The 12,364-nt window shown below is 44.1% G+C and overlaps 1 protein-coding gene across 1 annotated transcript in view; it reads left to right on the top strand.

Moving 5' to 3' along the window:
- The first annotated feature begins 375 nt into the window (after positions 1-375).
- Positions 376-12,364, top strand: part of OPN1LW (opsin 1 (cone pigments), long-wave-sensitive) — a 16,542-nt gene continuing 4,553 nt past the window's right edge. Inside the window, exons 1-3 of the mRNA XM_018560714.1 lie at positions 376-519; positions 7,854-8,150; positions 10,604-10,772. Coding sequence (XP_018416216.1) covers positions 411-519; positions 7,854-8,150; positions 10,604-10,772 — 575 coding nt within the window. The 5' untranslated portion in view covers positions 376-410. The remainder of the gene's footprint in view (positions 520-7,853; positions 8,151-10,603; positions 10,773-12,364) is intronic.

Genomic DNA, 12,364 nt, shown 5'->3' on the forward strand with positions numbered 1-12,364 from the left:
TGGTGGCTAAGAAAAGGCCAAGCCTTTCCCCTCCTTCTCAGTCTTTCATTTAAGCAAGCTCTTATCCTGTCACCCAAAGTGTCCAGAAAAGTCAACCTTAACCTGATCAAGTGACGTAAAACCACAGCAAGCAGCCAGAAAGATTGACTGTGGAGAGGAGGGGTGAAGTTAAAACTCCTGCTCCAATTAAGAGATAAAAAGTTTAAGGTGGTTTGAGCTCGGCTGTGGGTGTCTACTCTAATCCATCTCAGCCCAGTATATAACTGGAGAGAGGTCAACAAATTACCCATCCAAGTGACAGCCTTGAGTAGAAAGCAAGATTGTGTGGGAGAAAGGGAGAGGAGGTGGGAAGGAATCAGGGGTAGCTCATACCAGAGGTGTCAGTCTGGTGGCAGAGGGACATACAGGTTATGGCTGCAACATGGAATGAAGCTGTATTTGCTGCTCGGAGGAAGCCTGATGATGAAGAAACCACAAGAAGTAGTGTTTTCACATATACAAACAGCAACAACACTCGGGGTGAGTAATGGGTGAGCAGTGGCAGCAGAGAACTAAAAGGTAGTTGTAGACATAAGAGAAAGATCAGATGTCTACTGGACAACTAATTATTTGGATAATGTATTGTAGAGCTGATACCTCCATAAACAGAAAAAAAAACAAATATCTGCCAATATTGTCAGTCTATTTTTATTTATTTATTACAGGTATTTATATAGCGCTGACAATTTACACAGCACTTTACTTAGTTGCACATTCACATCATTCCCTACCCTCAAGCAGCTTACAATCTAGGGTCCCTATCCCACATGCATATATAGAGGGCCAACTTAGAGAGGAGCCAATTAACCTACCAGCATGTCTTTGGAGTGTGTGTGTGGGGGGGACTGAAGTATCCGGAGGAAACCCACGCAGGCACAGGGAGAACATGCAAACTCCTTGCAGATAGTGACCTGGCCGCGACTTGAACCGCGGACCCCCCAGTGCTGCAAGGCAGAAGCGCTAAGCACTATGCCACTGTGCTGCCCCTCTTTAAACATACACCTCTGAAGTGCAGCAACACTTGATATTTTAAAAATATTATGCTTAAAAAGTTTGTACATGCAGAGGTCACACAATGGGTCTATTGTAAACATGCATCGCTCCAAGGCGAGCATCCAATAAAAACCACCTTTAAAGATTGATTGTTGGGCAGAGGTCAGTCTGTTTAGATCAGCTACTTATATTAGCTACAATATTTTTTTTGTCTGAAAAGTTCTCTAATGTCTATCGGCTCCTTTCTATGTATATCTTAGAACTACGATTGTCACCAGGTAACTTTGTAACTTTGCAGTATTTAGATATCAGTGTTACATCCTTAAACCCACTACAGTTTCTCTTTGTGATGAAGTATTACTTACGTCAAATCTGGATATTACAATTATAAATGTTAGACTTGCAGACAGACAGTCACATAATGCAACTACTTATAAAGCAGTTAGATGATTGCGATCAGAGTGACTCCCAACTAAGATGATAACTGAATTAAGAAACCTGCATTTTATTGGCAAGCAAATCTTTTCTGTGTTACATTATGTCCATTTCTTGGTGTACAGAGATACTTGGAAGGACCAAGCATACTATACCTGTTAGTAACTTACATGCAGTTACTTTCAGCGATCCAATAAGCTGGTCTTTTGGCACTATTTTCTGCATCAAGTGCTACTCCGTCCTTTAAAAGGTCTGCAATGGGAGCATGTATTTTGCCCATATGCACAGAGTTGCTTGCTTACTCTATTGGTAATGTAGTTGGTTTGATGCAAGTAAATGATGTTCTGTTCCCTATATCTTCCTTTCACTTAGGACATCTAATCTTCTTTCTAGGATATTGCTACACTATTATATTCCTGGTTCTTTATTTGGGCACTCAACCTTTCTTGGTCATTATAAATCAAGATAGATATGAGCACCCTGAAGTCACTTTTTAGACAACTCTTGAGCAGGGATTTGTAAAATGGGAAGTTAGAGCATTGCTTTGCAGCTTTACTGAGCTTCGTATCGCCTTATACAAAAACTATTTAAAAGCACTTCCAGTTGGAGGCTTGCTTTTCTCTAGTGCCCGCATTACGATGATGGATTTCTTTTTTGTAACCCTTTTACATTTGTATGTATTCATGGATTTTCCAGAAAAACAGCCTACGTACATATATGGCTGCTGTTTTACCTGTCAAAAGGCTCTGTAATCATTGTAATCCTGTTCAGCCCAATCTTGTGAGTCACACTGCAGTCAGGAAGAACACATTTCTTGGTTCTGCTGTGTTGTTTACGGATCAACTCCCTGTTCCATGAACAAAAGGTTTCCGATTCTGAATAACGGTCCATTAAGCAAGATGAAGGCAGAGAGGTAACATTAGCTGAACGAGGAGTAAGCGTGTCACCTGCCTGACTGTACAATGTGATAGGAATTGTATGAATAACACGGCTGGGTGAATAGACCTACAAACCCCTTGAAACAATGAATGTACTTTAATGTCAAATGTTTGCCTGAGGCTCAGCTAGAACTTCAAATATCAGCTTTTATTATAACAGAGCTTGCTGAAACTGTTAAGCTGATATTAAAACAGAAGTAGTCCCTGAGCTACAGTTACCACTGGTTAAGAAACTGGTGTTTAGAGGTTAAGAAATCAAGGGAATTACCTGAATGGGAACAAAAGAAGCTCCTTGCATATAACAAGAAAACCTAGAAAATTTTTTGGGGGGGAATTCTGTATAAACAGCGTTCATCAGCTTTCAGAAAACACAGTTTTCAATATTAAACCCAAAGCCATGCTTACTCGTATGGCAAGTAAACATGTTTTTATGTAAAACATGGAAGAATACATTCTTCTGTTTATCTGTAAACCCTACAGATGCTCAAATGCCCTGATTAGTCAAGCTGGGATAGTATTTAAGTTGTGCTTAAGTGGCCTCCCAAACCCTAATACCTCATTACATAAGAGGCCACTTGGCACACCTTACATGCCATTGCAGCATGATGAAGGGCCAATGACCTTGTCTTTTCTACAAGCAGTGGCTGACTGGCAGAAATTTTCCAGCATGCAAGCTGGCTATCCTTCTACTCTCCATTCACATGAGTAGGTGAAAACTTGAACCAAAAAAAAATCGAAAAGGGCGCAACGCTAGGTGGGCTAACTGACCGGGTCGGGAGACCCAGGGAAAATGACAGGAGAATGGTGTAACAATGGGTGCACTGGGCAAAAAAACGGAGGATAGCTGAGGAAAAGGAATAAGCACTTACATTTCGTTTCGCGGGACCAGAGGATGGACGGCCAGTGCAAAGGATCGGGTCATCCGTGGTATCTGCCTGGAACTGGTGAGCCAGGGAATGTGCATCCACACGGGGAGGGGAGGCTGTGGGCGAGGAGGAAAAAGGGGGGGAAAAAAGGAGCAACCACCGGAATGGGGACTCAGTCCGTGGCCCGCTGTGTGAGTCCAGGGGCTGAGTGGTGTGGGAAAGAATCAGCGGTGTCAGGAGCAGGCAGAGCTGCTGTGACCGCGGCTGCGGCTCGTGCTGCTCAGTCACTGTCAGCGCAGGCTGGGGTAGTGTACGGGTGCCGTGGGCTGAGAGTTGTCAGCTATCAGTCGGGTCTGTGATGGGAGGAGGGTAGTGGCGGGGTGGAAAGGCAGTGAGGTTTTTTGCCCAGTGCACCCATTGTTACACCATTCTCCTGTCATTTTCCCTGGGTCTCCCGACCCGGTCAGTTAGCCCACCTAGCGTTGCGCCCTTTTCGATTTTTTTTGGTTCAAGTTTTCAGATACACAGGCACTCCTCCTGGGTTCTAGGGCTGCACACGATCTAGGGTCATACATTGTTCACCCCCTTATCATCAGTACAAGAGCGCTGTTTGTACGTTTTGTGTTTTATTCACATGAGTAGGAAGGTCCTGTCTAGCAGAATATGATGCCACTGCCTGGTAGTGCATGCAGAGCCAACTACCAACGTATTTCTGTGGGCAGCCTTATAGCAATTTAACATAGACAGTTCTGAGATCTGTGACCTTTCACTGTTATAATACTGAAACCTCTACTTTTACATTGCCAAGTATTTTCTCTTATTCCTGCAGACATTGATTCTTTATGCTAAACATCCCAAAATTGTAAATTCAAGGGTATTGTACACTAAGGGGTTGATTTTACTAAAAGGCAAATTGGCGGTTTGTTTTGCAAGAGAATTTTCATTTTGGAATTGGAATTAGTTTAGTGAATGAGGTGAAAATTCACTTTTCAAAAAACACCCACTCATGTGCGAGGAAAATAAAAATAAATTATATATTTTGCACATGATTGGATGATGAAAGTCAGCAGAGCTTCACCTCACTCACACTCAGTGAGCAGCCTATTTGCCTTTAGTAAATCAACACCTCAGTGTTAAGGTGCCCATACACTTGCCGATTATCATACGATAATAGCGGGTGATCCCGCGATCGGCAGGTGTATGGGCAGCGTGCGACCGCATCTACTGTAAGGTCGCACTACTTTCGTCTTCTTAGCACGCTGGAAAACCTGCCGAAAATCGTACGATTTTCGGCGGGTTGGTAGCATGCGCGGAAGACGAAAGCCGCAAGCGCTCACTGCCCGCTCAGTATTGCAATCATCGGCAAGCCCTCCCCTCAGCGTGGAGGGCTTGCGATGATCAAAAGTACGATCTGCCTGTCCAAGATGGGCAGGTCGTGCAAAATTTTAATGACCTTACAACCATCGCACAACGAAAGTCGTGCGATGGTTGTAAGGTGTTTGGCCAGCTTTGTGTTTTGTGCAGTAACTTATAATTTATTTTCCTGCATAGGTGTCTTTTACATTGAAGAACTTATAAACTATGAGAGAACAAACTACTTTAGTTGAATGTTACTGGAATACAAATATTTCCACTGTTATGCCAGGCTACCCATTACAATCTTCAGGACATTTTAATTTATTTTAGCCAGGTTTTGAGTGCAAAAACACTTGAATTGGATCAAGGCGAATTACCAGCAATGTTTTCTATCCAATCCATGAAACAATCAAAAACACTTTTTTTTTGGTAGTAAGTTACCTTGATCAGTTCGAAATCTGCATGAACTCTGTTGAAATGACCAGACAATTGCCCTACATATGAGCACTGGTCAGCATTATACTTTCAAGAATTTAATAATAATTGGTTGATATAAAAAGTAGGGATGCAACGATACTTTTCAGATACCAGTGCCGATACTTGGTGATACTTGGCATTTTCATGAGAACTACGTTGCAGCTGGGACCTGGCTCTGGTGCTCCACCACTGTCCTGAAATCATTAGTCTGTATGGTTTTAGAAAAACAATACAGACACATGACAATAAACAAAAATGTATCAGCACTTGTACTTGTAAGTACTTGGGCAAGTATCAGTACTCGTACTCGCAAAACTGGTATCTGTGCATCCCTTTATTTATATTTATAAAAACAAAATCATACATTAAAACAGAGATGTACAAATCCAGGGAGCTCCGTGTGCTCCTTACAAATGACAGCTGCCTCCTAGTCTAGTCTTGGAGCTCAAAGTATCTGAACTTGTACTTGGTATCGGTGCATCCCTAGTAAAAAGGTTAGTCAGCCCCCTGGCTTATATGTGTTGGGTACTCAGACAGTGACATCTCTTGCCTGCATTCTTGAATCTGTTTCCTGCTCCTTGGGAATTTTTATTGTTTCTGCCCACATTGTATGTTTCAGCTACTTCTGTTGTATTCTCCATAATATCAAATCTGTTTATTCGAAAGTGAGGTTTCATTTATAAGTGGTGCCTGGTGGGCTGAATCAGCCCCTAGCTTTTATATGTGTTGGGTACTTGGACAGTGAGAACTCTTGCCCTAATTCTTGAACCCGTTTCCTGCTCCTTGGGAGTTTGCGGTGTTCCTATCTACTGTTGTTTTGTGTTTCAGCTACTTCTGTTGCATTTTCCATAATATAAAATGAATAAAAATCTATCAGGGAGAGTGGGGACCTCTTATAATAGTCACAGCAGGTGTAAAGATCTCACCAATGGAGTGCCAAAGAGATAAAACGACTGATAAAAGGATCATGGTTTGACTGTCCAACATCCAATAAAAAACACAAATCTCAGTTTGGGTTACTGACCTTTACAAAACGAGTGCAAAAAAATAATGGGGTACAAGCTGCAATTAACCATAGCACTTTTCATCACTGTAGAGCAGTTAGGCCAAGTGAAGATGATCTTTGATTGGTTACTAGGAGCTGCCGCACTTTGAGCATTATACTTTTCTTTATTGGATAAGTCTCTTAATCTTCACGGTCTGTCTCTCCCCTGATGACCTCTGGCACTTACTGCTTATGCTAATGCTGCCATCTGTTTCATTGTGTGTTCAGCCCCATTCTGCAGGAAATCTTTTGGCACTCAGCAAGTGAGGGCAATGCAGGCAATGCAGAGACCAAGAAAGTAAAAAGATTTGGGACATTTTTAATGCTGCACAGCTACAAAGTGGAGCTGTGGAATATAATGTTCGCAGAATTCCTAATTTTCTTCCAGTAAAACCAGTTTTTTTTGGTTGGAGAAATTTTTTTTTTTAAATGTGCCATCAGTCAAATCAATGGACACAACAAGCAGCACTTGGATTTGAGGGAGTTCCTGCATTAAGTTGTACCTAGCATTCGATATATATATATATATATATAATTTTTTAAGAATGTATAATTTTTATTAAAAGTAAAGTAATGCATATATGGATAAATACTGGCGAAAGTGAAGTATTAACATCCACCATATCATCAAAAGTTACTGCCAACAACATTTGGTTACTAGAGTAGGTATGTTGGGAGATATGCAAGCAGTATCACCAAACCGGTATATAAAAAGAAAAAAAGAACACAATAGGATAACAATGTCCCCAGGATCTACATCCGGATCTCGAGGTACGAGATGATACATATTGATGTACAAGGGAAAACCAGAAGCAAAAATGATGAAAGGTGTGGGGGGGATTTGCAGGACACAGGAGTATAAGTATAAAATGTTTGAATGGGGCATAGGATAAGTAAGTCAAAGGACATCTAAACCATATAAAGTACCAGTCAATTTGGCCTCAAGAAACCATTTGAAGTGTTGGAATATAGACATCAAAACTTTAAATTGGTCTAGCGACAACTCTGTCGTAATAAAAGATGTCCAAGCGTCAAAGAATTTCTGGGTACGTGCCTGATTAACTCTAGTATCTAGTTTATCTAGCATCATTAAAGGAGAACTATGGGGTCAGGGCTTTTCCCCATAGTTCTCCTAAGGGTAACGGGAGGACAGAAACTAGCGTCCTCCCGTCACCCTAGGCTCAGTATACCGCGATCTACAGCTCACGGTATACTGAGACGACACAGCTGAAACAGATCCCGACAATTATGTCTGGATCCGCCCAGCTGCGTGAGTGACAGCTGGCTCTGCCTACCTAGAGGCAGAGCCAGCTGTACCCGCCCCCCTCCCCCGCCGGTTCCGCCAGTCAGCGCTGGAGGCTCGGAGCATGGAGGGGGGAATCCAGCCCCTCCCCTGCCACAGGATCGAGAAGTGAGCGAATGCCAGTATGTGTTCGCTCACTTCCCGATCTACTGAGCCGACCTGTGACAGTCTCATTGTCACAGGTCGGCTAGAACTATGAGGTGAGTGAAAAGCACTCACCTCATAGTTCTCCTTTAAGCAGAGTAGGAGAGAACAAAAGGTAGTGATCGTGGGGGAATAGGGTAGTATCCAGTTACTCAGGATCGTCTTCTTGGCTGTCAGCAAATGTCCAAATGGTAAAATGCTGGGAGTTGTAGTTGTAGGGTCTTATCACATGAAACTCTTTTCTTTATCATTCTCAGGTCCCTTTGAAGGTCCAAATTATCACATTGCACCAAGATGGGTCTACAACGTCACCACACTCTGGATGATATTTGTAGTTTCAGCGTCTGTTTTCACCAATGGGCTTGTTTTAGTAGCTACATTTAAATTTAAGAAGCTTCGACACCCTCTGAACTGGATCTTGGTCAACCTGGCTATTGCTGACCTTGGGGAGACTGTCATTGCCAGCACCATCAGTGTCATCAACCAAATTTTTGGCTACTTCATCCTTGGCCATCCCCTCTGTGTGATGGAAGGGTACACTGTTTCAGTATGTGGTAAGTCTTCACTCTGTATAAGGTGGTGCATTGCTTGGTGAAGTGACCAGCTGCATTACTTGATTGTATTAGTATTTCTTTATAAATTTGGTGTTTGCAAACTTAAAAAAATACCAAATTGGATTGTCAGCTTCGCAGTTTAAACATCAGATATACAGAGGAATGTTCCCTATGCATTGTATGTAAAATGGCCATATAGCATAAACTAATTATCATTTTATGAACAAATTGCACCATTTTCTGGAAACAAAAAGATTTTGATGGTAATCCATGCTATTGACAGAGGGCCATGGGGGTCAATTTTGTTTTCTTCCAGGAAATAAGGACCTGCTACTTTAATGCTTTCATTCTTGATTACCAAACATGCCCCTGTTCTATGGAAAGTTCCAACTTGTCGACCTCTCCAACTGGTGACGTCACATCCGGTGACTGCCAGTATGAGATCTGCAGCAGATGGTGTTAGTGCGCATGGCCAGGAAATCCTTGCCGAACTGTCTAACTATTGCCACAGCGCCTGCGCGGCTATCCACTTCTATAAACTACTACAGTTATATTTGTCCTAGGTTATAGAAGCTGATAGCTGCGCAAGGGCAGCTGCTATTGCCTCATCGGATTCTATAACCTAGTCAAAGGTTATATTATGTTACAGCGCCTGCGCGGCCACATGATTCTTTCTGCAACCACAGTTGCCACTGGGCCTGCACAGCTATCGGCTTCTATAACCAAGGACAAATATAAGGTTTTGTACTAGGTTATAGAATCCGATGAGCCGCTAGCCGCGCAGGCGCAGTGGCAATAGTTAGACAGTTCGACAAGGATTTTTCTGCCCATGCGCACTAGCTCCATCTGCTGTACATTTACTGGCAGTCACCGGATATGACGTGCCCAGTTGGAGAGCTTGACAAGTCGGAGGTTTTGATAGAACACCCCAAATTCCATTGTCATGGGTCATGCTTAATATTAGAGCTGAACTCCGGTGCAGCTAGAACAGACACAAATTTATGCAGTTTTTTAAATTTTTTATTAATACATCATTCAATTTATTTATTTTAAATGCAGCCAGTGTAAGTACCAGCAACTGGCTTGCTATCATCCTCTTGCAATCCCTGTACAGCAGCACTCACACTAGGAGAGGGAGGGACAGCACTGGGAGGCAATCAGGTGTGCTACATGCAAATGTTTTGACAAGGAGCATGCCGACAGGTGGAGACAGTAAAATGGGCACATAAACTACATCAGTCTCCTGCTGCCCTTACACTATCCACTACGAAGGCTGGGTTTGGAGAAAGAACAATTGTACTTAAAAGGAGAACTATGGTGTAAGTGCTTTTCCCCATAGCTCTCCTAAGGGTCACGGGAAGACATATACTAGCGTCCTCCCGTGACCCAAAGCTCAGTATACCGCGAGCTACAGTTCGCAGTATACTGAGACCGGCGCAGCCGGGACGGATCGCGACAATGCTGCCGAGATCCACCCAGCTGCGTGAGTGACAGCTGGCTCTGCCGATCTAGAGGCAGAGCCAGCTGTACCCGCCCCCCTCCCCAGTCCGTTCCACCAGTCAGTGCTGGAGGATCGGAGCGGGGAGGGGGGGGGAATCCCTGCAGGGAGCCATGAGTGACAGTCACAGCTCTCTGCAGGGACATGATCGAGAAGTGAGCGAGCGACGGTATGTGCTCGCTCACTTCCCGATCTATTGAGCTGATGTGTGACAGTCTCATTGTCACACGTCGGCTCGAACTATGAGGATGAGTGAGAATCACTCACCTCATAGTTCTCCTTAAAGTGAACTTCCCCTCTCCCCATAGAATTCTTAATATCCTCTCCAATTCAGACATTTTTATAGCGTGATCCTGCCAGGTCCTGGCCAGGAAACGATTCCTGGCCAGGACCTCCTCCTACTAAGCTTCTCACTCCTTTGGACGAGTCATACTTCACTGGATGGCTGGAAACTGCCATAAGTAAGGCTCATCCACAGGAATGAATGTGTCTATGATGCAGGAAGTGGACCCGGCTGGAGTATTTCCCTTTCAGCTTAGGGCAGAACTGCACAGTGAAGATTGCGGGAGAAAGGTTAGTATTCTACCAGGTGGGCTTCACTCAGCGGAGTGCTAAAACTATAGTTGTCCTTTAAACTGCAAGTGGTGTCATCCCCCTGGTTTTGCTGTGGGATGGGGCTGTGTAATTCTCAGGACCTGATGGGACAGAAATCTTTTGGCAAAATAATTAACCAAAAGAATTATACATTGCAGGAAAAATGAATTTCTGCTTTTCCCAAGGCTGTTGTATACCTCCCAATGGTCTTCTACTGACACCTAAGGATAGGTCACAAATAAAAAAAAACTGCTATTCAGTATTTCACAACCCCATTAAAGAGGATACTGCCTTTGGGGCAAATGAATTGTTAACATTATTATTTTATAGACCCGTGTTCAAATTGTTGCTCTTTCTACAGGTATCACTGGACTTTGGTCATTAACAGTAATCGCTTGGGAAAGATGGTTTGTTGTATGCAAACCATTTGGGAACATTAAGTTTGATGGAAAACTGGCTATTGGTGGAATAGTATTCTCTTGGACTTGGGCAGCATGCTGGTGTGCACCTCCAATATTCGGTTGGAGCAGGTACGATCTGCAGACGTAAACTCCAAACACAAGTGTAGCCCGATTTTTACTTAAAGCTCAACTCACCTAAATACATTTCAGATGCAATGTAACACAAAAAGGTGTTTTAAACTTTAATGCTTTGTTTTCTTTAGAAAGCCAGACACAAATAATTTCTGCTGTCAGCAAGCTGCAGAGAAGGGTCCAAGCATGGAAGCGGTGGTCCTTCTGCAGAGGCTCCACATGCCTACTGGCAGGTCACGGATAGAGCTCTCCAATCAGCAGGGAGCATGAGCATTGAAGAGCTTCAGGTCCGACTCAGCAAGAGGTGTGTCGACCTCTGCAGAGAGATCATGGCTTCTGCACAGAGAGCAAATGTCCTCCTCTACCGCATGCTGGCAGGGAAGAGGCTTTTCAACTCATGTTGTGTGTCTGTTTCCTAAAGAAAACATCAAACTGTAAAACTGAAATGTATTTTGTAGCTTGTGATGTTTGGGGAAGTTAGCGGATTAGGCCTTGTCTGGGTTCACACCTCGGCGAACCATAGGTGCGTTTTTTCTGCTAGTTATTTAGCATGTTTTTTTGTTCAGTGCAACGCGCGTTCAACGCTAGTTTTTATACCTCCCTGGCGGTATGTTTTTTGTTTTTTCCTTTATGTTCTCTATCTTTTTTTAAAAAAACTTTCAAACTTCCCCCCGGTTTCCGCCCCCCTGCGACGCGGCCGCTCGCAAGGACCGGAACCTGGAAGTCAACAGCGGCCGGAGGACACAGCGGGGATCGCGGACAAGGTAAGTCCTACGCTGTATTCCCGAGTGTGGCTCGGGGTTACCGCTTTGTTAACCCCGAGCCACACTCGGGAATACCAACGGATACGCGCGGAGAAACGCCCCAAAGAAGCTCCTGTACTTGTTTGGGCATAGGGCGTTTTTCAGCACGTTTCCACGGGCTGAAATACGCCCAGGTGGGAACCATGCCCAAAGGGATTAATGGGATTTCACTTGCTGAGCGTTTTTCAGTGCTTCAATCAGTGCTGAAAAACGCCCAGGTGTGAACCCAGCCTTAAGGATGCAGTCCACTCGCAATATCTTCTGTGTAAGGGCCTGGTACCCCACTTTTATTCAAACAAAAGTTCACACATGCACCTTGGATACCCTCACAGGGGTCAGTCAGCAGAACTTCCATTCAATACCCCCCCGGTTGTTACGCCACTGGGCTGTTGGCTCTCCTAGCCTCACCAGTCCTCCCAGGCTATCTTCGTGTGCCTCCAGCACACACACCACCTGACTCCACTTTGACTTCTGGGGGAGTTCTCCTGACCCCTGAACACGGTCTGTTCCTATTTCCCAGCAGGAGTGAATTCCTCTATTCAGCATCCTTTCCTTAAGGGCTGTGCACACTTGTGCAATCATCGGGTGCTGGTGACTGCTAAACCCTGGACCCAGGACTGGAGATCTCATCTTCCCTCCTGAATCACTTTGAAATCTTTCAGTTCCTGTATCCCAAGCAGAACCCAGACAAACCCTTGCTTGCTGACACCTCTCAGCCCCCCTGGCTGAGAGTCATGGATGACCATAACACCCAGTTCTACAGTGGGATGGCCACACAATACCAAA

This window comes from Nanorana parkeri, unplaced genomic scaffold (assembly GCF_000935625.1).
Source record: "Nanorana parkeri isolate BGI_ZX_2015 unplaced genomic scaffold, ASM93562v1 scaffold475, whole genome shotgun sequence".
In the NCBI taxonomy this organism is placed as follows: Eukaryota; Metazoa; Chordata; class Amphibia; order Anura; family Dicroglossidae; genus Nanorana; species Nanorana parkeri.